This window comes from Mya arenaria, chromosome 6, assembly GCF_026914265.1.
Source record: "Mya arenaria isolate MELC-2E11 chromosome 6, ASM2691426v1".
NCBI lineage: Eukaryota > Metazoa > Mollusca > Bivalvia > Myida > Myidae > Mya > Mya arenaria.
In genome coordinates this window covers 55,212,084-55,239,907 of record NC_069127.1, presented here as the reverse complement: position 1 = coordinate 55,239,907, position 27,824 = coordinate 55,212,084, and the positions used below count along the sequence as shown (strand labels likewise).

Genomic DNA, 27,824 nt, shown 5'->3' with positions numbered 1-27,824 from the left:
GACAAAATTACATTATAAGTATGGTTACTGTGCATATTATTTTATTGCTTTACGATATACTGGTTCAAATGTATCAAAGAAGTACACTTGTACACGGTTGAAATATATAAACGTGTCGTCACCAGTCCTGTTGACTATTTGCGAATTGCGTGTTTATTCAAATGGTTAGTATATCTGATGGTAAAACCACTTTGAACACCCTACAACAGTGAATACAAAGTATATTACTTACCTAATATCCTTACTTTGGTGAACATTTCCGCAGATATGTACGCGCCCGTTTAAAAAGATTAAGTTTTAAAAGGTATCACAAAGAAAACTCAAGAGAATCATGCATAAAAAAGTCAATTGTCAAAGAAGTAATGATCTTTACATATCATATTGTTATTAAAAGGGATTAACGTTTTTGATGATATATAGTTTGGTCGCATTCTTTGTTTAAACATTGCTTTCACAGTATGCCAGAACGGAACTTACGGTCAGAACTGTAGTCAGAAGTGCCATTTAAACTGTTTATACAACCGATGCAACGCCGTGAACGGATCTACATGCGTGGCAGGCTTCACACCCGGATATGATTTCACGAAAAACGAAAATTGTTCTGTCGGTAAGTTATTGATGCAACCATATGTAGGAATATTTTGATAGATCTTTGTTTAACATCCTTAAGCTGAGATATCATAATTGAAATTAAAATTATTAGAAATTGTCAAGGGCAGATTGCTTTGCTTTTTGTTGCTACTACTAGTGTCGACCATTTGGGTATCATAAACAATCCCTGTTCTTCGTTTATATATATATATATATATATATATATATATATATATATATATATATATATATATATATATATATATATATATATATATATATATATATTCGTTAAAATAAAGGATACATTAAACAGACTAGGTCTTGTACTAGGCGATTACTTGATTGTTTTCGTTCTTCATTTGAAAAGCTTTTTGTTTTTGGAACAAAATGAATAAATATATCGATGTTACATTTTTTTCATGATATGTTTAAGTTTGTCCGGATAAAACATATGGCAAAAACTGTTCTGACCAGTGTAGTTCCTCTTGTACTTATGGGATATGCGACCACGTGACCGGATATTGCAATGGAAGTTGTTTACCCGGGTATGATTTTAAAATGGATCCAAAGTGCGAAACCCGTAAGTTAACATATTTCAAATATTCATACCTTTAAAACACCATCAATAATATTGTTTATGAATTATGCAAAAGCTTACCATTATTACCTATTTCCTTGATATAAGCAAGAATGTAGTTAGTTCAACAAACGAATGTATCTTTTATATTTCATAGCATGTGCAAATGGAAGTTATGGCACAAATTGTGAACACTTATGTGGAAATTGCAGTAACGACAAAGTATGTAAAAAGGACACAGGCCGATGTGCAAACGGGTGTGACTTAGGGTTTAGTGGAGACTTTTGTAACGACAGTAAGCTATCGTTCTAATTCGAATACTGCTCTTGTGGTATACGTTTTAAATGTATTAAACATCCACACATATCGATCCTTTTCCGGCTCTCTTAGTAAACTTTTTCCAAACACAACTTTAAAAGTCCATTAGAAAACCATTCAATAAAATATGTCTTGTACCAAACAGGATAAACTATACAAGTACATTTTTAAGCGTCGATTTATTATTTATGTTTTTGTATGAATTTTTGTGCCAATGGCACTGTCCATGAAATATAATATGACTTAACGAGCTACATACTTGTTTTTGTCCTCCTTAGCTTGTTTTGGATACAACTGTTCTTCTCTTTGTCATTGCAATGGCTCCGAAGTAATGTGTGATACTAGATTTGGAAACTGTTCTAGCGGTTGTGCTGTTGGCTATGGAGGGTTTAACTGTAGTATCGGTTTGTACATGTAATGATAAAATAACAATAAGGTTTAAAGCATTTAAATAATGTCCAATTGATTATTTAGTAGGCATAAGCGCCTACTGTTAATGCCAGAATGTCTGGCATCTTAATCCCGAGCTGACCAATCCCTGTTAATAGCCCTAGTGCCACAGCAGGGGTCATTCCAGAAATTCTCTTAGCTATTGTAGCAGACTGATTTACAACATATACTTATCCTTCTTTGAATAGTTTTCATCATAATAAATTGTATAATAAAACAGAATTCATGGAAATTTCATGTAACTAATACTTTATTTTCAAACTTAATTGGATGAAATATTTTCTAAAGTAATAGAAATAAAATAGGAAATAGTAATGATTTTAGTGCATTATATTATTATTTTTTCTTCTTATGTTTTCAATGAAATGATTAAATCACAATTCCTTTGGATTTTTTTTTTCTCTTTTCATAATATAACAGATGAATACATTTACAGAATGCGAACTTGGCAAATACGAGGATTGCTGCCTTCACTCTTGTCACTGTGCAAATGGAGAAATGTGCGACGGTGTAACAGGTGACTGCCTCCAACAAGGGTGTGAACAGGGGTGGACAGGATCGTCATGTAACTCTTGTAAGAAATACTGATACAATACAGTGCCAATCACAAAAGTAAGTTGCAGACAATGCTTATTATTGTTTAAATCAAATACTCGGACAATCAAGTTATTAAAAAATACTTGTTTGAAAAAGCTGTTAGTGTGGCATACAGCCGAGCAAGTTTCTATTAGAGAGGGAATGAGCTTGAATCATTTAAGAAGATTGAAACCTTAGCATGGGAAACACATTGGCAGCAAAAAGAAACACCTTATAAACAGATTAAAGTATATTTCTATTAAATGATTTAGATATGGAAATGCCTCAATTAATATCAAGCACTTCACTTTTTGCTTTTTGTTTATGAGCATATCGGGTTAGCTTTATATGTTTCAGCCTCAGTTGAAGACCAAAGTGGACCATCTGCCTTTCCGGTCGGTGCTGTTGCAGGAGGGGTAGTCGGAGGTATGTGTGGTGTCGCTGTCGCTGTTGGCGTCGGAATTTTCTTCTACAGAAGAAGACTTCGGTAAACCATTTCTCTATAGGATTTTTTCTGTCATTGCTGAGTACTTATATTGTGTGATTCGATTCGACTGCATAAGAAATGACTATACATTTTACAGAAAACCGCATCCAACAAAATCAAGACAAACATACGAAAACGCTCTGTTTGATGAGCAAAAGCAGTCTGGTTCAAATTCAACAAAGCAAACAAATTCAGATGCTCCTAAAAGTAAGTAAATATATAAATAAGCGGCGAGATTGCGCCTACGAACTTTGTTATGAACAGACAGTTTTAACTGCAAACACATGTCTTTAGATTAACAGTCTTTTTGTAGAAAGCAACTATATGCTGAGGCTCTCAGGACGCAGTTATTATTATGCTTGGATCAAACATCTGTATTACATACTGCATGTTAATTGGTGCTAGAGTATATCAAAATACACAAAATGTATTCCAGTTGTACATCAATGGGACGCAGATGTTAATTACTATGAGTTTGAAAAATCTGAACATGGAATTCAGATTCGCAAACTGTGGGATTACATCAGAGACAAGAAGAAGACGGAACACTTTGATCAAGAGTTTTCAGTAAGTTAGCAAAACGCGTTTTCATTGAATTGAAATTAATCATGTATTCATGTAATTCGTTTATTAAATGATAAATTTTAGCTGCGCTGTTTCTTATGAAGAAAACAACATTTTATTATTGCCATATCGTGGTGCAACGCATTAACCTTTCGACAGTAAGAAATACGTTCAATATATATAATGACACTTGGTGCGCATGTTGCCAGAGACAATACGCATATGCAAAGCAGGGCCCGTAACTTTTTTGTCTTTTGAAATAATATTAAAAAAGCCTAATGGAATAAAAAAAGATTCATTTTCTAATCATGTACTAATAATTAAGATAAAACATAAGGACATTATGTTTAAAAATCTGAATACTCTTCTTGTACTTGTTTTCGACTGTAATACAACCTCATGAGCTTTGTTTTTTGCTTTGTGACGCTCTTGTTATATTCTTGTATTGAGGAATGACACTCAAATAAAGACTAAATGTGTAAAAGATTCCCTATCGGCCAAGGAATACATGTATAATTGATGTGTCCCTACTATATGGAACCATAATATGTGGTATCCTGCTGGATTTATTTTGAATGAATTAAAAGTGTAAACAAGACTACACTGGTTAACACAAATGACAGACTTTACTTGCAATCCTCATTTAGTTATATTTATATAAAAATACATCTTTTATTTTCGGCCCACAGGAGCTTTCCGCTGGTCTTGTTCATAAACACGACGTGGCTGAGAGAGAAGAAAACAAAGGAAAGAACAGATACAGGGAGATATATGCATGTACGTCTCGACACGCGAGTACTTAACATTCAACTCAAACTTAAAATAGAAGATGAAGATTTTGTTCCCTGAACATAACTAAATAGACAACATGTGTAAATGATTAAATAACCTGGTGAAATTCAAAATATACCTTTCTAAACATTCGATAAGAACATAAGAACATCATTCTTAGAAATTGTAATACTATAACTCGAACGTTAGTTATGATATATTCGTAATGTAAGTAATACAATAAATAACAAAAAGTTTTCAGCACTGCATTCTTAAAAATATTAACATTAGGTCTTGGGAAAACGCTTAAACAAATAATTTTTTTGAAATGGCTTTGTTGTGAAAGATGACTTCTTCCTTGACACAAACTACTAGTATCACATTGCCAATGTCTTTCTGATTAGGTTATGAATATTTTATCGTGTAACCAATCATTATTGTATAATTAATTTGGCCAGAGAGATCGCTTCTTCATAGTCAAAAACAATAATTTGGTATTGACTTCAGTATTACCCGGTCACTCGTGCGTTTTCTGCTTATGTTTAGATGATCACTCACGCGTGCCATTACAGAAGGAAAGGGATGGCGACTGCGATTACATTAATGCCAGCTACATAGACGTAAACATAATTTATTTTATAATCTTGAAATCTTTTAACAAGTTAAGTGTTATGTACTATACAAATGTGATATTTAAAAATTGATAAAAAATAAATAAAAAGCCTACCAGCACAATCTTATGCTGTGACTGCAGATCAGTTTCATTTTCTTTTGACAGGGTTACGGTAAAGCTCGAAAGTTTATCGCTTCTCAAGGTAATATCTGAAAACAATTTTTACAAGTATTAGTATGCAGTATGATATTAATTATGTCAGAAAATGAAATACATATCTTAAACTGTATTTTCTAAGCACATGTAATGTTTGTTTTCTATATAGTTAAGGTTGGCAATAAATGACTATTGAACGGATAGTGTATTAATGCTAAGATTGTGCAAACATGTCTTTTATATCAATGCTTCCGTGAAGGTCCAACCAAAAGCATGATTGACGAATTCTGGCGAATGGTCTGGCAGGAAAATGCTGAAAAGATTGTAATGCTTACTAACCTGATTGAAATGGCTACGGTAAATTCAGTTGAAACAATAATTTAATAAGTTACTTATAATGTTTATACTCTGTGTTGTATTTGTTGTTGTCTTCTAATGATATATCTAAATGTAATTCCGCAAAGCGTAGTGCTTGCACTATTTTGTGATATATCGATATTAGTATAAAACGTTTAATAAGCAACCAGCAGAAGAGGTCTATAATTTTCTGCATGCCGCATTTCGTTTATGTTGACTTTGAACTACTAGCAATGCAGCACACTAAATTTCTATCAGGTAAAGTGCCTTCAGTATTGGCCAGAAATGGGTCAAACTTTCTCCTATGGTGGGATCGATATATCCATAACAGACGTTAAAAAGTTCCGGGATTATGAAATCAGAACATTAGTTGCAAAAAAGGTAAGTGTTAATATTTTAAAGATTAAGAGTTCATCTTATTGCCGTCAAATGAAATCTCACATAATTTGCATTTGTTTTAAAACTACTATTGTTTCAGTGACGGCTATAATAGTAATTCTATTCATCTTTTACAGGCCCAAAGTAAATCGAGGCGAATTCATCAGTATCATTTTAAGACCTGGCCAGACAAAGATGTCCCTGACAATGGATGGTGCCTTGTTGAGTTCTTGAATGCTGTTGAAACCAATTCTGCATCCGCGCCGATCATCGTGCACTGCAGGTAATTTTCTTAGAGTGTTATTAATATGATAGGATTTTTAATAACCCAAACTTAAATCGTGCATACTCATGGGTTCTTGGTAATAAATGTAACGGTGAGACATTGAATCTGAATTTACAGTTGACATGTGTTCTCTATCGAAATGATGGGCTTGTAATTTTATAGTGCCGGAGTTGGCCGATCAGGCACGTTTATAGCTCTTGACAACCTCGTAGATCAGGCAAAGACTGATAAATGCGTAAGACCATTACAAATGGTAGAAACCCTGAGGTTTCAACGAGTCAACATGGTTCAGACAAAGGTTTGCTTTTAAATAAACTTAATAATCCTTAAAATATACTTAGTTAACCTTACAAAATTTGAACATGTGTTAATTACTTTTTGTGTAGAAAATATTGTAGTTTGATTACAAGATGATACAATATATAAAATTCAATAACAGGCGAAAAGTGATAACTCGAAAACACTTTTAACACGATTTACTCGATCTTTCAGTAATAAAGAGTTTTGATCTCAGCCATTGGTGCTTGTATGATATTTCATGTAATATAAACGTTTACAAAATATACACGACAGGATCAGTATATATACTTGCACGATGCGCTTGCCGAAGCTCTGATGATTGGGACGGATCATGTCTGGTATAGACAGTTTGAAAATGTCCATCAATTCATGATAGCAAGAGAACCGGGAGACAAACAAACAAGGCTCGTTAAACAGTTTCAGGTAAGATAACATAACTACCGAATAAACAGTGACTGCTCGATACTGTCATTTTTATCAATTTATAGATGGTAAACGTTAAAATTTATTGTTATTATTGTTTTGTTCCTTGTTTCTTATTAGATCATAGTTAATATAAGCTGCCCGATTATATAGACCTGAACCCATTTCTTTGGTAGTTATCAGTGTGGTTGTTTTTAATTGATGTTATTTGTATCGTTGTTTATGTTTGATACATTGATAACAGTTGATCGAAGAAAGTCTTACAAATGAAGCCGAGCAGGTGCAGGATGGGCCAGAATATGGAAACATGGAAACAATTATTTCAGAAAGTATGAATTTTAAATAGTGTTAAACATGTGTTCTGTATACCCTATTATATCTTTGATCAGATACAAAACAAAATAAAGGAGAAAAGAAATTATATTTCACAGTTGCAATACGAAATAATATGTTTAGTGTTTCACCTATCGTCTATTGTAGTCGACGCATACCGACCGAAATTGAAGAAACGAGGTGTGAGTTTTACACAACAGCTCGACGCAATTCTGTTGCCGGTAAGTATCCATCGAACTTATTATATTGTGAGATCTTTTTCAAATGGAATTTTACCAGTTGATTACTTGTCTGTTTCCGCACCTTATTTTTTGTCAAATGATTTTAAATTTAATGGCTTTAATTTGTCACTCAGTTGCTTTTAGTTATTGGCAAGTTTAAATGCTAATCAGATCGTATTATCCAATAGCAAACAAATCGTCGACTACTAGTATAAAAATCATTTCGCAAGCATTTTATTTTAATGCGATCTATATGTGCTTTATAAAGTTAACGCTGACTAATGTAATCAATATGCTTTGTGCTAAACACGTTAGGCGCACATTTTATCAAGCAACTGAAAGATTTCAGTACATAAACGCATATAGTCGTATGCAAATTAATTAACTCGATATCTCATGTAAGTGTTATTTATTTCTAAAATACTTCCAAACCATGGGGTGCATAAAAAGCATTCAGTCGCACATCGGTTCACTCTCCAATTATTCATCCATTATGGTGTTACTATTTGTGTGTCGAATGCATTGCAAATGGTGAATCTGAATACTTCAGAGTTTTTTCGGAAAGAACACGTTCATATTGTGTAAATCACCATGTGAAGAGCAGCTGGAAGAGTTTTGGTCTCTTGTGGAGGAGCAGCACGTGATCACCGTCATCATGCTTACCTCTACTTCCAGCCGAGCACACCAGGTATGATAGCACATTTTAAACGAACTATAGGTCAATGCCAGAAGATACCAAACGATGGAAAATATTTCAAATCACACAATATTGGCCTATAGGGAATCCACACGGCACTCTCTAGTTACAGAGTTCCTATCTTTTGATACATGTTGCTTTTGACAACGACCCCAATACTTATTTAAAAAGATACTTGAGTCGCACAGTGTATGCTAAGTTCAGATAATTGAAGCCACGTGTTATGATAAGAAGGGTTTACATATTTTTCGCATTCAACATTTATTTATGTTTCAATCATATATTGTTAAACTGATTTTGAAAGGATTAATGGCTTGTTGAAATATTGACCAAGGATCAAATTCCAGTACATTGTTTTGCTGGCCGTTTTAAAGGGGCTTGACACCAGATGGTCCAAAAATCAGAAAATACATTATTCCTTCAAAAAAAGCATAGCATTGTCAATGCCAACTAGTATGAGACCGGTCATACACCACTTCAAATGGTTAAAATAATAAACACAACAATAATGATGCGGTCTCATCTTTGTTTCACTGTTTAAAATAGCGCATTATGTTTTCCCTGTTGAGTTCATATATGTTTATGAGAACAGATAAGTAAACCGACGCTTTTTAAAAAAAATACTGTGATTATCGGCGTAGACAGCCCTAGTTTATTTCGAATTGGAAAAATGAGCATAAATTGCGAAATATGCACGTGTTGTAAGCAAAATGATACATCGGTTAGTAATATTCAATGTGTTGTATACAACGATATTCTTTTTATGTAAGGTTTTGACAAATATGTTTTTTTCTTATATGTAATAGTATCATCTGATGACTGGCACCTCTAAGGCGGTCAACCAAACATTTCTCAATCATGGTTTATTATGTATGTGTCTGTGGTATGGTGATAATATGGCTTATTCGGTGCGTCCCTGTTGCTTAACTTTAATTTGTAGAACATGTTGACCGTAACAGCCGATAATGTTACTGTTCGTATTGCCTTAATACTTATGTAAAAACTTACAGAAAGAAGCTCAGTAGCAAAAAGTATAAACATAAACCCGGTTTAATGCACTGGGTAAACGCCAAAGACATAGAACACAAAAACAAGAAATCACAAGCAAGAAACATGGAAGAACAGCACAAAACTCCACAAACAGCACAGTGCATACATACTTTATACAAAAAAAACTAGTAACTGAAGGTAGTCAAGGATGAATAAATAGATTCTGATCTTCGACAATACTGGCAGACAAGCGTTAATCTATATTGTTAAGTTGATATTTCAGACCTCTGTTTACATGGGTGGAAATGGTGCTGGGAAAGCTGGACGATATTCCGTTAACATCATACAAGAACGGAAAAACAAAACATTTAATGAAAGGAGCTTCACTTTAGGAGATGACAACAATAAGGTCTGGTTCTAAAATTACTTGTAATGCAAAAGAGCAGCACCGTAATATTGCATATAAATTGTTCGAAAACGTTTAATGCTATATTTTGTAAAGCACACATAAATGTTTACTACAATATTAAAATGGAAGAGAAAGTGTATTGCGTGCCAAATATAGTTTTCTTTTCCATTTAAGGATGAAGAAGATCTAACACCAATAAAACAGTTTCAATTCACTGGTTGGACTGAAAACGCAACAATCCCACCACTGAAAAACATGTTAGAATGCCTCGATGATGTCAGAAAGTGGCAGCCGCACCTAGACGAAAACAGACCTGTGTTGATTCATTGCGAGTAGGTTCCTTACTAAGGGAGTTTAAAATGGTTCTTAATTATGTGCAATGTAAATTATTTAAAAAAAATAGTATTGGGCATACCTGAAATTTGACATCGTGACAGTATCACCAGCATACAAAATCTTTGTTGTTCTTTTGTTTCCTAGACATGTCTTTGAAATTATGGTAATTTTAGAAAAAAACGATCAGGTTAAAACGTAAAGAAACGAGGTTCGAGTTTTACACATAAGCACGACACATTCCTGAATCCGGGAAAGGAGTGCCAACATGTCTCTATTCACGCCTAATTCTTTTTGAAATGTTTTGAATTTAACGGAATGAATTGCAAGTTTCAATGATAATTAGATTGTATGAACAAACATCAAATCAAATTATCTAGTATATTATTCATTACGCAAGCGTTTTATTTGAATGCGATATGCTGTTTAAAGTTAACGCTGCCTAATTTAATCAACAACATTTGTGCTTTACACGTAATTATATAAGGCGCACATTCAGTCGGATACCCCCGATACACACTACGCTATGTTTCGTTGTGTACCGTGGGCAATTTGGTTAGGAAAATCTTGTTATCAAGATTAATTAATGAGGCAGTTTCATTGATTCTGCAAAGAACCAGGTGCTTTACGGTTGAAAAATATCTGGTGATTGCCGTAGTCGAACCGGGTCCGCCTTCTCAGTACAATAATATTTGGCAGTAGTCAAGACCATATGGCCACGGAGGCTACTGACACTGAACAGTTATTTAATACTATATGAGTGTAACAAGCGAATTCATTAGAAGAAGAGTTGTCTCTCTTGCCTCATTAATAAAACGAGATTTTGTCAGTCAGTTGTCCTACGGTATGTATAATGTGTAACGGAAGAAAGTACAGTTGTTGCCAACGATGATTCTATCTAGCAACTGAACGATTACACAACATTAACGTGTATTTTTTATTATTTTATCTTATAACAAGGACGGGATATGAGCGGAGCGGGTTAATCGCAGTACTTCTGAATGAGCTACATCGTATGGAAATAACACGCGGCAAGATCAACATCGTGGAGACCGTGAAGACGATGAAACAGAGAAACAGGGACATAATACCCAGTGCTGTACGTAACATATGGTCAATTTATATTTTCGCATTAATATATAGACAATGCATTGTATTAATTGCTTTGCCGTAGTCTTCAAATTGTGAGTAAAGAGGATGATGTCTGTGACAGAATCCTTACAACCTTATTGTGATACCTTTTACCTATTTTCAAATTTTCTAACCTAATTTTGATTCGAAGGTGTCAGTATTAAATGTGAGCGTCAAAATCATGTAAGACTTCATTGAATTTAAAATATTAGTGTTTGTTTTATAATTCCTGCCACCTTTCACAGTCTTTTTAACTGACTTGTTTTCCTTTCAGATCCAGTATAAATTCATTTACGATTCTATTTTGGAACACGTCAAAAAATCAACGGAATATGAAAACATTTGAGAAAATTCCCTAAGAATAACAGTGATCCTAGTACTGTTGTGTGCTGTTCGAAATGAAATGAATCAATAATTTAAGAATTTACGTTCATAAAAACAAAGCCTTCAACGCCGAAATCTGCATTGTTAACTTGACCATTATAAGTGTGTGTGTGTGTGTGTGTGTGTGTGCATGCGTGTGCGCGTGTGCGCGTGTGCGCCTGCGTGCGTGAGTGCGTGTGTGCGTGTATGTGTGTGTCATCAACAATCATGTATTTCTTTATTAAATAGTTGTTCGTGATTTTTAAAATATTACAATGTAGATGAAAATACTGGTTTTATGGCATAAAACATAAAGGCATCTCGTCTGTAATCGTGACACATTGCAGTTTTGTTTGTTTGTTTGTTGGATATTAAGCTTACACAAAGCTAAAGACCTGTTTGGATGTCAGAAAGTTGAGTTAAAGAAAACACAGGAAAGAAGCATCTACGTTCAATTTATGTGTGTTTAATTTATAATCAGATTTAATGTGTATATTTTGTATTTTTGAAGTTGGCTTTCGTTAATTATACTACACTTTGCTTATAACATCATAAAGATGTGAAATATGTTTTTTGACATGATATATGTTTAAAGCTACTAACCGTTTTGTTTTGGGATCCAATAATTGTTATTTTTAATAACATTGTTTTGCTAACATACCATGACTAGACAAGCATGATAACTTCGTAACAGATCTCCACGTCATTTCAGCCATTGCAAAATGTGGACAATAGTTACGCTTTTATTTCGCGAACAGTAAAATGAATAAGAAAACAAATCAAATGAAATAGATTTTAAGAAAATAACGGATAATGAGCAATGTTATGCATTTCGGGTATATTCTCACACTGTTGCTATAAATTATAGAGATAGCCATATGGTTCTGCGCGCATTTTTTCGAGAAATGTATTATCCTGATCATATAACTGTGTCGGATGTATTTTCTGTAAGTAAATAATATAATATTTGAGTTCAGATGTACAAGTGTATCATTTAGTTACGTTTTTACTGCATCCGCCACGTAACTATAATATTTATTTAAAAGTATAAATATATAAAAGTCCCTGGCCCTGTAAAGAAGCGACAGAACCCCATCCGTTCCCAACTAGCAGTGAATCTGAGGGCCCTAAACTAATCTTTCCTCCTTCACCAGAAAAGCATGTTTTTATTCTCAGCTCAGCAATAGTCATAACGGACCAACAGAAGTCTTTATTCGACATGCCGCCAAAGACGCTCCGATCAAGAAATTCGTTGTCTTCTAGTCCTCCGTGTTCTCATTATCAACAGCAGTATCAACCTCTCAGTTTGACTCTGTTAATTCACTACCACTTCTTGGGGAAATAAACACATGATGCCTGAGCATATCAATGACTTGACAAGAACTAATGCCAGTATTTGTACTTTTTGCATCGACGTGGTGAGAACGTAGGTATGTTGATGTTTGGACGCACTGTGGGCGTGATATAAACGTCATGACCATACAATAGACGTGCAACAAACGTAGTATTCACTGGGTCGTATTTAACGTAATATGGACGATAGGACGTAACGAAAACTGCATTTTCGTAGTGGATGAGCAGAAGACAAGGACGGACTTGTCACTGCGTCGTTGCTACTCTCTAACCGTCAATACAACGTATCCGCTACGTCTGCGCTACGTTAATTGTGCTGTAAGTAGGTCCTGACTGCTTCCTGTTCCGGCAACATCCGCGCTACCTGGGCTTGATCATGTCCAAAGTCCACGTAACAGGAACGCCGTTTCCGGCGACAATGGCGACCATACCTCATCAATAAAAAGTGACCGCTGCGTTCTTAGTACATTCCAGGAGTTCGCATTACGTTCCTGCCTTTTTTCATTGATGCAGAGAGGACTTCATGGCCGTTACTCTAATGTGATGAAGGTATACTAAAACAAACATAAACTACCAACTATATGATACGTTTCCTGCATTTTCATACGTCGACTGATACTCCTTTTATGGCATAAAAAGGATGTAATAGTGTCATGGGAGCCATGCTTAGAAAGCAGATCTAGCCTTGACTTTTATGCAAAGATATATTATTATCTTTATGAATAAAGGCAACATAATTAGTTATTATAAATTTAAAGCAAATACAGCAACATATTCAACGTACTATCTTAAAGTGCCACTGTTATTCAAAATCAATACATACACATGTACACCAAACATACCTTTTGACTAATAAACCTTCAACTTCTTACTAAATAAGGCATTCATGGAAATTAGAAATTAGTCAAATTACTGATAACAAACTTGTAATCGTGCATTTAATAGCTGAAAACGCAAACATATTAAATGTTTTGGTGAGTGCTACACAATTTACTGTGATCTACTATTGTCCCATAAGGTATAAAGTCCGTTTTTCTCTACACCTTTCTTAAAGATTAAACTCGGTATCCTTTATAAGAATCATTGTTTCCAACAAGTATTCATCATTTTTGGTATATTAAACAATTGTATCAATTGTGGTAAATCCATTTTGGGAGTAAGAGTGCATCTTTTACTACTCGCTATTTCCACAACCGAACTAAAACCAGTGCTTGACTGGCAGTCTGCAGCTCTCGTTCAGTGGCAGATTCCATTCTTTGTTGATACTGGTCGATATTCATCGCTTTGATGACATCAGGCGACATAGATTATACTTTTAAAGTATGCTTTTATAGACTTGAGTTAATACTCTTGAACAGTGGCAAGGTTTTTGTCTATGGTGTATTCGTGCGGGATGGTCTGGTATGTTATCTTTCCTTTCATGATTAAAAGTAAGATTAATAGGAATGATTATCATTGTCAATATATCAAACTGGTGCGTTGAGAAATGTTGAATACAAACATCTAGGTTTACTTAAATACCACACTATTTTGGTAGGTAAAATAGTTAAGTTTTTAAATGTGTTTTGTTTATCCTTCATATTTTATATGCGCATATGTTTGTCTTTTTTAATGGTCGTAAAAGGGACTAGACACCAGATGATATAATTGCAAAATAATAAACTTACATAAAGTTGACATCGTTGTGTACAACGCATTAAACGACGCATGCATCTTTCACTTTGCGTTTTTTTCCAAATCAAAATTTACTGGGGTTGTCTATCTCGTAAATCCCAGTTTTAAAATAGCGTCGGTTTATGTATCCGTACTTATCACGTGTCTTTCACATGCTAAATATTCACACTGTAAACTTGGAAACCGATTGCGCTATTTTTAAACGGGTAAACTATAAAAAAGCGTCAGTATATTTATCTGTACTAATAAACAGATATGATTTAAACTGGGAAATCATAATGAGCTTTATTTCCACAAGGAAACACAGATGAGACCGCAACATAATTGTTACGTTCATTATTTTTATCATGGAAACTGATGTATTATCGGCCTTCTACTAGGTCTTATTGACAATTATAGGCTATTTTTAAGGAAATAACGTATTCTCTGGGTTTTTTTTAACCATCTGGTGTCTAGTCTCTTTAAACGTGATTTTGTAAAAATTTATCGATATGATATCCATTTTAAATGGATGTAATCCTTATTTAAACATTGTTTGAATGATAAGACACTCTTGACTAGCCGATGTATATAAAATATGATTCGTCTCTTTTTATCATGATATTACTTAGTGGTAACGGACAGATTACAGGAAGTATAAACAGGAGATTTGCTTTTTGTTATTCTATCGTGATTTTTAAAAGGTATGATATTCAAATCGTTTTGTTATTATTCTATTTGCCATTTATCTTTCTTTGTTTTTAAACTAATATCTACTTATTAGTTTTTAAAATGAGGACCAGGAAGTATAGAACTAATACAACATTTTGAACATTCTAAAATTGGCATATACAAATATTGATGTTTGAACCAAGTACATCTACTACAACTCAACATTTACCACTACAAATAGACTGTGGCAGTGCTTAAAACTATCAGTATCGAGACCTAAGCGCACAAAGCGACACCGCATGAAAAGATCGAAACATTGCGAGGCTAATTCTTCGAGTAATTTTGTAAACTTTACAGATACAACAATTTTCCCACGCATTTGATGTTACGTGTAAAACTTGAAAGGCGTTTGTTAAGTAACACGTTATTTTTCTGCAACGGTATTCTAAAAAAATCACACTGAAAACGATTACTTCCAAAGCAATGCATCATCTTTTTTAATTCGTTATAAAACACGAACCTAGATCGAAACAAAGAGAAAAAGTTCGAGCCCCCGCTATTAACTATCGTACTCATTCGAAAAAACAGACATATCTAACTCATACACTCTATCAGAATAAAGCATATGGTTATTTCTTTATTGAGCAAGATTAATAGCTTATTACGATGTTTGTTAAGCAGTGCAACATCTTACCAATAAGTCCCATGACCAAAAACAATATCACACATAACACATTAAAGCCTCGTGAAACATCCAGTTGCCGGCTGAGGTACATGAGCTGGTTTAGTCAATAACTCCGTAGTAATGTTCCAACGTTGTTAGGACGCCAATATCGTCGAGCTGGAACTTCGATGGTGTCTGGTTATAAAGATACGCTGAAAAAAATAATCATATTATCAAAAATGTATATATCCAAAATTATATGAAATATCAAGAAATACAGGGTTACTTTTTATACTCGAGGTCGCTTTTTTGTACATAAAATGACCAATGGCTAAGCAGAACAAGCATGGACTAAAGTGTTTTAACGATATTTCTATATCAACCAGAAATCTTACAGGACACATTATTGAATACTAGCAGTTTGAGGAGAATAGAACTAGATAACAAAAATACGTCATTCACACACAATGATATTCATAACTTACCATTTTTTGCCGCTATAGATAATTAATAAATTGAGCATTTTGACATATTTCTTTGTTGATATCCTTTTTTTCACTTTACAAAAAACCTTTTATCAACTTTGTTAAACATGTCATGATCTAGCAAGGACAATTGGAAAAAGCAGTCTGTAAATGGCAGTAAATTTCATAATTCATATTGAAATAATTGACTCGCAAGTCACCAAATCTGTTAAGGTGCTATGCAGAAAATAGTTAAAGGTACTTATCTTGTGCATTTTCGTACATGTGTATATATGATAATAATAATACAATATCTAGCATTTATATCTATCTTAATCATTCTGTTTTGTTGAAGTAGTCTGATATAAGATTTAACCCTATTATCTGATTGTTTCATGTTGTCTAATATGATCGATATATATGCTTTCGTATCCTGCGCAAATTGTCATGCACGACAAAAGAACGATGTGCTTTCTTTATTGTTGAAAATGTCGCTGCAGTTTGTCGTAGAATGGAGGTATCCGGCAAGAAACTCATAGAAGAAGCATCTTCCTTTGACGCAGTCGGCTCCCATGAATTAACGAACAAAAGACTAGGTGACGCAATGTATCCAATTTTTTTAAATCTATATTAAAATCATCTGAAAAACGAAAGAACGAAAATTATGAGGAAAGATCAGAATTTATACACAACATGCAGGAAAATTCTTGAATTGCTTATATATATATATTTATATATCAAATGTATTTGCTTTATTGTTTATGGACATATATGAACTCACTGTATTCCAAAGAGGAAGGAACATACAAAGTAATGATATTCCTGTTTTAGAATAAATTATTTCCTGTTGACAAAACCCTTTTACTTAACTTTGCACAGCTCTAAGATTTAATCTAACTGTTACAGGCGTTCAGGCTGAAGGTTATGTTGACGTGACGAACTTCAAGTTCACACCATCCTCGTCCATACCAGTCAAGGATCCATCTGACGCTATTGACTGCTGGCTGACGAGCATGCTCCTTCTGCCAATGAACCGACTTCTACTTACTGATTATCACAACGAAACAGTGAAGCTTGTGGATCTGGAGACAAGTAGACTGGTGTCCCAGGTCAGAGTGCCAGGTGGACCATGTGACATGTGTCTCCTCCCCGGTGACAGGGTGGCAGTTTCTTTAACTTCCGGTAAAATTCAGTTCCTGGAGACTCGGGGAGAAATCGCTCTTGGAGCCAACATCAGGGTGGACAGCGACTGTCGAGGTATTGGCTACCATAATGACAGACTGATACTATCATATTACAGTGGAAAAGTGGAGATGATGGACATGAAAACGACCAAGAAGATAGATACAGTCATAGAGGAGTCAATGTTTTGTGATCCCGAGTACCTGGCAGTTATCATGGAAGATCAGACAGCAGTCATCTATGTATCAGACTTCAAAAAGAATACCATCAGCAAGCTGGACATGGACCTGAACCTCATCCAGACTTTCCAGAATCCTGCACTAAGAGCACCAACAAGCATCCTTTTGTTGGATAACCAGCTCATCATCTGTGGTTTTGGGAGTGACAATATAATGCGCCTGGACCTGCCCAGTGGCCAGTTGACGCAAGTTCTAGGGAAAAATGAGGGTATAAACTGGCCACGCAGTGTCTGCTACAGTCAACAATATACCAAGTTATACGTCACTTGTACCAGATATGACGACAATGGAGACTTTGTGAAAGTGTACAAGGAGTCTGCCTGACATTTCAAAAAAGATGACTGAACTTTTCATGAAAATATGCGTATAAAGGAGTTAAAACATTCGATATTTTGCAAAGAAATGGACTTCTAGATATAGCGTTAAACACATCGACAGTGTGCGAGACAGTTCATAGTTTTAAAGTTAACATGCTGTTGGAGATCTTTCAGAATGTACGTTGACAGTCGTGTTCTTCCAGTGGATATATTAATACCAATATATGAGATGTAGTTCAATATGATGTATAGGAAAATTTTGAATGAACAAGGCATGATTTACCCTTATATTACAGTTTTAACCAGATTGAACACCGTCTGTCTTCTTTTTTGGGGGGAGAATTTACAAACTTGATTTGAGTTTGGATTGGACACCGGTACACGGTTTTGTCACTGCCGAAGCGAAAACAATTTTGAAAATGCTGTTGTTAACTGTTTCAGAATTATAGTTGCTGTTGTCGTAATATTTGTATGAGAAGAAAATTATTTGAATTTATACACGGTATTTATTTGTATTTCCTGCATGATAAGTCAGTTTGGAAATATGGACGTAACGCCATTGTTTTATGCTTCTGAAGGTAGATTTTTAATTCGTCCGTACGTTCGATTTTCCGTGTCCGGCCTAAACTTTTGTCATGCAAGGAAAAATATTAAAAAGTGGTGTTCGGTACAAAAGGACGACGTGTCCCGTATAAAATCCTGTCCTCATCTCAAATGGCACGGTTAAACTAATAAGTTTATCATTATGGAGTGCTGCATATATGCATTTGCAGAAAAGTAAGCCGTGTTCTGGTTTTAACACTGTCATGCACGGAGAGATTCTAATACATTGGCACATATGTTTTGGTACATAAAATATATTTGTGACGTGAAGGACCTTCAACCTTGGGTCATGCATGGAGAGCTTTACAATAAATTGGAACAAAAGTCGCAAAAAGTGATGTGCGTCGTGCACGGCCCATTAAAGCTGCACTCTCACAGATTTACCATTTTTACAACTTTTTTTTCTTTTTTTTTTCTTTTTTTTTCGTAAATATCTGCAAACCAGTGATAAGGCTGTTGACAAAAGATTTACTAACGGTTTAAGAAAAATGCAATAAACATCAATTAATGAACTAAAATATAAAGATCTGCGATCTATTTTTTGTCAGCAGTCTTATATAAATGGTTTCCATGGATTTTCGCAAAAAAATGGCTCGTTCTAAGACAAAAAATAAAAAAAAGTTGTCGAAATGATTAATCTGTGAGAGTGCAGCTTTAAAGCTACAATGACATCATATTTGGCCTTTCGTGTGGTAAAAATAAATGATTAAAGTCATGAACCTTATAACAAAAATATGTAAGCATAAATATAACATAACGTACTGAATGTCATCGTGGTATTATAAATTTGTGACTTACAGGATGACGGGAGTAAATCGTTTATACGAATAACGGATTAATTCGCTACAAGTTAAAAAAGAAAAAAGAAAACGTAATCATGCCTGATTATATATAATCATTGACCGGAATTGCATTGATTTAAAAATATTACTTATAACTTTCAAGCAGACATAACTATTTCCATTTGCATGTAATCGATATGAGGAGTATACATCTAGTATTTTGAAAACATTTAAGAGGGATTACAATTATTATTTCAAAAAAGAGTATAATTCTATACATTTTGGCAATAGTTTCTCACAAAAATTGAAAATATAATTGAACGACTATTTCCTTTCTAGCGATCTTCCGTACACAATTAGGACGCTTGGCAGTCTGTGTATCTCGGCAAATTCTCAAATATTTTTTTGTTTATTAGGGAAATTGTAATCATAATTGCTGAAGCTTAATGATCGGACATTTACTTTCATACAAAACATTACAAAAGAAAACCAATGCTCGCACAGCAATTTGATGTTATTCAATACATTTGATTTATTTTTTAAAATGTCTTGACTTTGTAATACGAACTTCCCTGAAAATCCACATAACAATTGTCTGATAAATAAACTGGAATACTCCGCCAAACGGCAAATGTGAACAACGAAGGGTGGTCTTCACTGTTCATCGGGAAATCAAGCCATCTACAAGCGAATAAGACTGTTCTCTGACAGTGAAGGAGATTGAATACCCTTGTATCAAGTAGCCATATATCATGAAATTCTTAACTTTATTTAAACCAATGTTATTCCACAATTGTGTTTCTTACACATTCGAACTTTCAAATATCAAATCAGTAAATAGCGTCAGTTATATTTTTTAAACGTATTCATGCCCTGTTCTTGAACAACAATAATTGTGCATAAACGGTTACTTTTTTGAACATTAATGCATTAACAATTTATCGTTTAAAGTTTATGGAATGACTGCATTGAAGAACGGATCGATACTACAAATAAAAACAAATTCTGTGAGACCTATTTCTCAGCCGGCGTATGAACAACAGTTTCCGTCATCGGCGGTCAAAACTTAGCATGATCGTTGTCCAATGGATAGCCATGGTGCACAAGGTGGTTTAAAAATACCAATAAATCTCCAAAAATAAGCTAAAAAGAAACAAAAACAATGTTGATTCCAGTGTAAAGTTGCAGAGCAACAGTAAATAGGATAAGTAAACATGTACATATCCTTTTGTCAAACTGCCTCAACTTGTACCAGGTATTTTGTTTTTTACACATAAATCCAAACATTCTTAAAAATGATTAGCGTGCATAGATGCCTTTTTATAGGACGTTTATGTAGCAAAAGAACATGTACTTTGACCTGCAGGATCCGATTATCGTAACTATTGAGTGATAAGTGATAAGGTTGACAAGGCAACATGTTCAAAGACGACTTTCACGAGGTACAACGCAACATTTTTGTCAACAATGATTATGCCCTCATTATGGAAGCGTATTATTGATGTGATCAGGTAGCATTGTCGACAAATATATGAATTAAAACACGATATGTTATAAAAACTATGTCGCCTTGTTCACTTAATCAAGGGATTTATCGAAATCGTTTTTGTACATTGAACTTGTTTGGCCGATTTTTGGTGAATTTGACATTGTTAACTTAATTTGTCGAAAAAAATTACAACAACAAATATCAGTCGTATAAGTATCAATATTCAATATTTAATAAGAGAATATCCAGAAGACCATTGCCCTTAAGGACACTTAACTATACAATACAGTGTTACAGATGAATCAGTGGATATAATTTTAATACAAAATATGGAATCAATAGAAGTTCAGTCAAAAGCGGTTTCGTATACTTTCACTAATTCGTTCAAAACAGGCCTTGTAAACTATATTCTGCTGGTTACATAGAGCCTGTTTAGTTGTTGGTTGTAGCAAATGCTTATTGGCTTCTGTATACCACCCTTCCCAACAGTTTGGTTATCTGATCAGAATGAAGGTTCATGCACATTATGTGGTTACCATCTTTACAACAGATGGTCAGCTGGTTTCCGACTGCAGTGATGCATTTTGGCTTTATACAGAGCAGGGTTTTTAAACGTCTTGAGAATGTTCAGGTCCATGTCCACCTTTGTGATGGTGGAATTATTGTCTGATACATAAATGACTGCTGATTTGCCTTCACTGGCCACAGTCAGATCCATTGTTTGACCACACATTGACTGCCCGTGACAAGGTTTGTCTATCTTCTTGAACACGTTTCCACCCATATCCATAATCTCCAACTTTCCACATAAGTAAGACACTATTAAGCTGTCATTATGGAAACAAACAACTCGTTATCTATATACCACCAACCTTGATGCTGTCCACCAGGGATAGTTGTTTTGTGTCTTCAGGGACTGTATTCTACCATCCAAACCTGCAGCTATCCTGTTAGTCCAGGGAAAATAAAAAAAATGGGGAAAAAATGCACAGAATTTCTTTTGGTGGATTTGTGTAATATCAGGCATCACATTTAACATACTAAAAGTATAGAACAATCACATGGTGCAAAATGTGATTTTTGGGGTAAAATGTTGGAAAAATGAAATAAAAGTGTGAATTTTCGGAATCTGCCAATAACTGTTTCCAATTTTGCAATAAAATAACCAAAATTACTGTATGTAATACATATTATAAAACAGTTTAATATACCGAAAGTTAAGGAATATATTATTTTGAGAAAGATGATTTTTGGGGTAAAATGCTTGAAAAAATAAACGAAAATAAGGATTTCTCGAATTTGCCAATTATATTGTCAACTTTTGCAACAAAATTACCAGAATTGCTGTATTGAATAGATATTATACTACTGTAAAACATACTTAAAGTATAGAAACTACGTAATTTTGTGAAAAGTTATTTTTGGGGTGAAACGTTTGGAAAATTAAATGAAAATGAAAATTTCGGGAATTTGCCGATTATTTTGTCAAATTTTGCAATAAAATTACCAGACTTATTGTAATTAATAGAAATTATACTACAGTATTACATACCATATGCTTAGAAATTACGTATTGTGTGAAATGTGAGTTTTTGTGTAAAATGTTTAAAAAATTAAATAAAAATGAGAGTTTCCGAGTTGCCGAGAATTGTTTCAATTGTTGCAATACAATTTTCCATAATTTCTGTAACTAATAGATATTATAGAACAGTAAAACAAACCTTAAGTTTAAAAAGAGTGAGAAATGAGATTTACGGGGTAAAATGTTTGAAAAATTAAATAAAAGTGAGAATTTCTGGAATTTGCCAATGATTTAGCAAAATTTTGCACGAATACTGCCAGAATTACTTATTTAATAGGTATTATATTATAGTAAAGCAAATTTTTAAGTATAGAAACATCGTATTGTGTGAAAGGTTAATTTTGCAGTAATTTTGCAGTAAAAAGTTTGAGACATTAGATAAAAATGAGAATTTCTGGATTTTGTCATGGTCAAATTTGCAACAAAATTAGCATAATTACTGTATTTAATACTTATTATATTTTAGTATAACATACCTGAAGTATGGAAACATCGTGATTTAAACAGTGCGATTTTTAGGGTAAAGAATTACAAAACATGGAATATTTGGAATCAATCACTTACATGTTCAATTGCCATATATTGAAAAATAATTTACTTAAGTGTATAGAAACACCTTATATGGCAGAATATTATGTAAAATATTAACCAAAAAATAAATGAAAAAAAGAAGATTCTGAAATATATTTCTGGTGAACAATTATTTCACAAAACTGACTATTTAGCAGAACTGACATGAGCTACATTTCATGGAAAATACCATTGGAAAACTTTATGCTATCAGATCAAACAAGACATGTGATACTGAGATAAAAAGTTCTGAAAGCATAAACGAAAATGTTGGATTTCTGGAATTTGACCACAAACAATGAATACAAGCCCCAAATATGTAACTTTTTTTATTTCATGTTCTAAACTTAAATTAAACTTGTAGATATTTTGTAACATATGTATAATTGGTTATTTTTACATACATTTAACTTTATAATGTTTTTAGTTGATTAGATTAGCAATTTCAGTGCCTTAATGTAGAATTAGATATGCACAACTTTAAACGCTGATTACAAAAGAAAACCCACAGCATTTGCATGCGGAACAGGCCTTAAACAATCAAATCCAACCTTCTTGCAGCTGCATGCTACTGTATGGCAGACAGTTTGACAAGCGCACTGTAAAACTTTCATAATATGAGCCTGAGCTGGTGCTGTTTCAGTTGTCATTGGATACAGTAGTTTGTTACTCACTACTTCCCAACACCTTTCTACCGGGTTCAAAACAGTGTGTCCTTTCCAGCCCTGAACTTGAAGAAATATCCGTAAACTGTAATACTTAACACATAGTACTTCATCATCACTGACCCCAGATTGTCATTCATAAGGACAACGGTGTTTTTATCTCTAAACGCGAATTCTTTCATATTAAATAATATTACTCTCATATGATGCAATACCACTGGTTACACTCTTCGTATCTGCTTCACATTATCTTTCTTCAAGTGCAGTGCAACAAGCTTCCATCTTCGTTTCTGTCAGAGCATGTAGGTCGGGACAGAATCCAAACAGTGTTTAGGTCATTTTTATATCATATTTGACTATTAGTAAATTCCAGAAATTTCAGGATCTGTTTATATTTTTAACCTGTTTCCTTAAATGTACAATTTCACAGTTAGCAATTTACTATACAATTGATATCAATGTATAAGATTATACGATACAGTTATTCTGATATGGCAATGCTAAATTCCATTTTGACTTTTTGCAAATTCTAACGTTAATTTATAGTTATAACACATTAACCAAATAATCACCTTTCTCATTTTATGGTAATCAGCAACTTAAGTTTGTTGTAGAGGAGTTTAATATAAGTTTCAGCTTAATTTCTTCCAGTTCTTGGCAAACTCCAGAAATTCCCACCTAAATTTGTTTTGTTAAACATTTTTACCTAAAAACTCATATTTCACAATTATAGATGATGTGTCAATGTATAAGGTATGTTATGGTGCTGTATAATAATTATTCAACAAAGTTATTCTGGTACGTTTATTGTTGAATAAAAATTTGATACGGACAAATTCCAAAAATTCATACTTTTGTTTACATGTTTAACATTTTACCCCAAATATCATATTTAATTATAAATAATGAGTAGACACATAAGGTATGTTATGGTGCTGTATACTATCTCTTAAATACGGGTATTCCGGTAATTGTTATTGCTAAATTTAATTTCAATGTAGACAAATTCCAGAAATTAATACTTTTGTTAACATTTAATGTTAACAAAAGTATTAATTTCTGGAATTTGTCGACATTGAAATTAAATTTAACATAATAATGATTATTTAACATTTTACCCCAAAATTCCTATTTCACAACAGATGATGTGTCTATACATAAGATATGTTATGGTGCTGTATACTATCTAATAAATATAGTTTTTCTGAATTTTTTTTGTTAGATCTAATTTTGATAGAGACAAATCCCAGAAATTCATACTTTTGTTTTTTTTAAATATTTTACCCCAAAAATCACAATTAACAATATATGATGAGTCTACACATTAGATGTGTTATAGTGCTGTTTACTATCTTATACATATAGTAATTCTGATATTTCTATTGCTATATGCTATTTTGATATAGACACATCCCAGAAATTCATACTTTTGTTAACATTCTTTAACGTTTTACCCCAAAAAATCACATTTAACTATATTTGATGTGCCTTGATATTAGGTATGCTATGAGGCTATATAGTATCTATAAAACAGAGTTATTTGGGGGATTTTAATGCTAAATCCAAATTTGATACAGACAAATTCCAGAAATTCATACTTTTGTTTTCAATTTTTAACATTTTACCCCCAAAATCACATTTTGCACCGTTAGATTTTTCTATACTTTTTTTTCCACACACAGCAGATATCAAACAACACAAATATGCAAAAATCGTTTCTGTGCATTTTTCCCCTTTATTTGCATTTTCTGCCACAGAGTCACTGGACTATGTCCCAAGGAAGGAGACACATGTCCCATGGATAATCTGGCACTCCGACATGGCTCACCAAGCTGCTGGTCTGCAAGTCAATCAACTGCACCGTGTAGTTACTACGGCCAGAAACTAGTAATATGTACCCATGAAGATGTAACATGCTAGTCAACCAGCAGTAACTGAAGTCAGATTTTAACATGGCTGGGATTGTTGAATTTGCGGTGAACATCAGGCTTGTTAAATCAACACTTGCTACAGTCTAAACGCCTGTAAATTAATTATTAAAACTCCCTATATTGATGCCTATTTAATAACCTCAGGGAAAACACAATACCAGTTAATATATTCAGTTTTATAAAGTGATAGAAGTGTATATGATCACCATGATTTTTTTTTGATTTTTTTTTATGTACAATCATTTGCCTTCGACAATAATTTGTTTACACGAACCCCCCCCCCACCCCCACCCCACTCAGCAAGAATTTTGTTATCTCAAACTATATTTATTAATTAATTATACCGAAATTTAAGAAATGAATACATTCTTTTGTTAAGACAATTTTGAGGTCAAAAGTTTAAGCAACCATTTTAAATAAGGTATTAACAATACGCACTTTAACAGTGTGGATTATCGTTAGCAAATTAAACGTTTTTATCAGAGTGATAAAGAATGTCGCATAGTTTTTATAAGTATATTGAAGAATGTAGGTATGCTGAGCAACCTTGATTTATCGAATCCCATCTTTGGTTTAGCTGTTCCATGGCAGGCTCTTGGGTTTGCTTGTAGTCTGAAACAGGATAGGTAATGATATCAGATGAGGGGCGGACCGGGTCCAGGCGTCAGAGATAGCGCAATCGGGCACAAAGTGGGCGTTATTTAAGGTCTGCGTCACATCTCCATGAATTGCATAAATGAAGCTTCCAACGTGGTAAAGATTTTTAGGGGGACCGCATTTTGAAAGGGACTTTTATTTATGTAAATGTATATGTATCTGCATATACATGTTTTTGGCGCGAAAATTTTAATTAAAGTCCTATCATTTGAAAGTACCATAAAACGGTTTTCGGTGTCATAGCAGATCTAAGGTAAAAATGCTAGTTTATCAACAAAATTGTATTACAAACCATGGATTGGAAACTTCCGTCGATATATATATAAACCATGGTTTGGAAAATTCCGTCAATATCTATATAAACTATGGAGTGAAAACTTCCTTCTATGTTTTAGATATATATTAACCATGGTAGGAAACTTGCTTCTTTGTCTTTATGTAAACCATGGAGTGGAAAATTCATTTTATGTCTAGAATATATATGAACCATGGTTTTGATACTTCCTTCTATATCTAAAATATATATGATCATGGATTGGAAACTTCCTTCTATGTTTAGATATAAACCATGGATGGAAACTTCCTTCTATGTCTAAAATATATAACAGCATCCAGTATAAGTTTGCAAATCGGGTTTACTTGCAAACTCAGTTGTTTATTATCTTAGATATCAACTTCAAAAGCGGCACATAGAAAGTTTGCGCATTAAATAAGTTATATTTTAAGTAAAATTAAAAAAAATAAGAAGAAAATTTTAAATCCAAAATTGATTTCTTCCGTTAGCCACCAATTGGATTTTAGGTCCACCGCGGGTTTTTGGAGAATTTTCCATATGAGCCGAAACGGGGAAAAATCAGCAATTGGAAAAATCAAATATTCCAATTTGGAACAGAAAATTACATTTCTATTTATGTTTTGAGTACTAGATTGATAAACATTATTAAAATCTAAAAAAAAATCAAACAATTTTATTTTGTAAAAACGGCTCTCCAATTGGGGAAAATTCCAATTGGAGAATTCCACAGTCAATTTGTATTGATAAAATCCACCAATTGGAGATTACAGAAGTTGGGGAACACAGAAATTGGAGGAATCACCAGTTGATTATTTCCACAGTATATAACGGTTGCTGGGGAAAAAATAAAGTTGGAATATATACATGTCATTATATTATTGCTAATTAATTACATATTGATAGAATATTCAAGAAAAAAAATGCATGATGTTACCTGATTTCGCATATACCATCGGCATTTTCAACTTGTGTGTAATCCAAAGCAGTTTTATTATAAACAACTGAGTCAGAAAACTGTTTTAACAAAATGCATATTTCAGTTATAAATCTAAATAATCAAACTGTTTGCTTAATTTCATCCATACTTCCGGGTGTACTTGGTTAACGGTCCTACTATACACTGCAAAGCCAAGCAAGGCCTAGCAAAGTCAAGCAAGGTCAAGCAAATTCAGTTTTATTTTGAATAAAGTCAGTTTAGTAGCAATAATAATCGATATTTAATCCCGAAAAGATGACTAAACGACTTATTGGGGACGAGAATAAGGCATATTTGCATGATATCTGCATGATACAATATCTGAGTCATCTGAGTCAAGCAAAGTCTAGGAAATTGAAACAAAGTCAGTTTTTTTTTGAACAAAGTCAATGAATTAACACGC

The 27,824-nt window shown here is 33.5% G+C and overlaps 2 protein-coding genes across 2 annotated transcripts; both read left to right on the top strand.

Moving 5' to 3' along the window:
- Positions 1-1,152: 1,152 nt before the first annotated feature.
- Positions 1,153-12,590, top strand: LOC128237912 (receptor-type tyrosine-protein phosphatase F-like). The gene is made up of 20 exons (XM_052953489.1): positions 1,153-1,174; positions 2,376-2,513; positions 2,873-3,002; positions 3,100-3,209; positions 3,439-3,569; positions 4,256-4,343; positions 4,884-4,957; positions 5,116-5,152; positions 5,366-5,463; positions 5,722-5,844; positions 5,979-6,124; positions 6,290-6,425; positions 6,701-6,850; positions 7,095-7,179; positions 7,331-7,404; positions 7,955-8,092; positions 9,375-9,500; positions 9,675-9,832; positions 10,794-10,932; positions 12,504-12,590. Exons 1-20 carry the CDS (start codon positions 1,153-1,155, stop codon positions 12,588-12,590), a joined length of 2,190 nt encoding a protein of 729 aa, XP_052809449.1.
- Positions 12,591-16,637: 4,047 nt separating this feature from the next.
- On the top strand, positions 16,638-18,070 carry LOC128239012 (uncharacterized). The gene is made up of 2 exons (XM_052955420.1): positions 16,638-16,729; positions 17,040-18,070. The coding sequence occupies exons 1-2, from the start codon at positions 16,645-16,647 to the stop codon at positions 17,876-17,878; spliced, it is 924 nt and encodes a 307-aa protein (XP_052811380.1). The 5' UTR covers positions 16,638-16,644; the 3' UTR covers positions 17,879-18,070.
- Positions 18,071-27,824: the final 9,754 nt, after the last annotated feature.

Coding starts and splice junctions, on each gene's coding strand:
- LOC128239012 (XM_052955420.1), top strand. CDS start 16,645: ATGGAGGTATCCGGCAAGAAACTCATAGAAGAAGCATCTTCCTTTGAC. Junction 16,730..17,039: donor ATTAACGAACAAAAGACTAG/GTGACGCAATGT, acceptor TAACTGTTACAG/GCGTTCAGGCTGAAGGTTAT.
- LOC128237912 (XM_052953489.1), top strand. CDS start 1,153: ATGGATCCAAAGTGCGAAACCC. Junction 8,093..9,374: donor CTTCCAGCCGAGCACACCAG/GTATGATAGCAC, acceptor TTGATATTTCAG/ACCTCTGTTTACATGGGTGG. Junction 9,833..10,793: donor CCTGTGTTGATTCATTGCGA/GTAGGTTCCTTA, acceptor TCTTATAACAAG/GACGGGATATGAGCGGAGCG.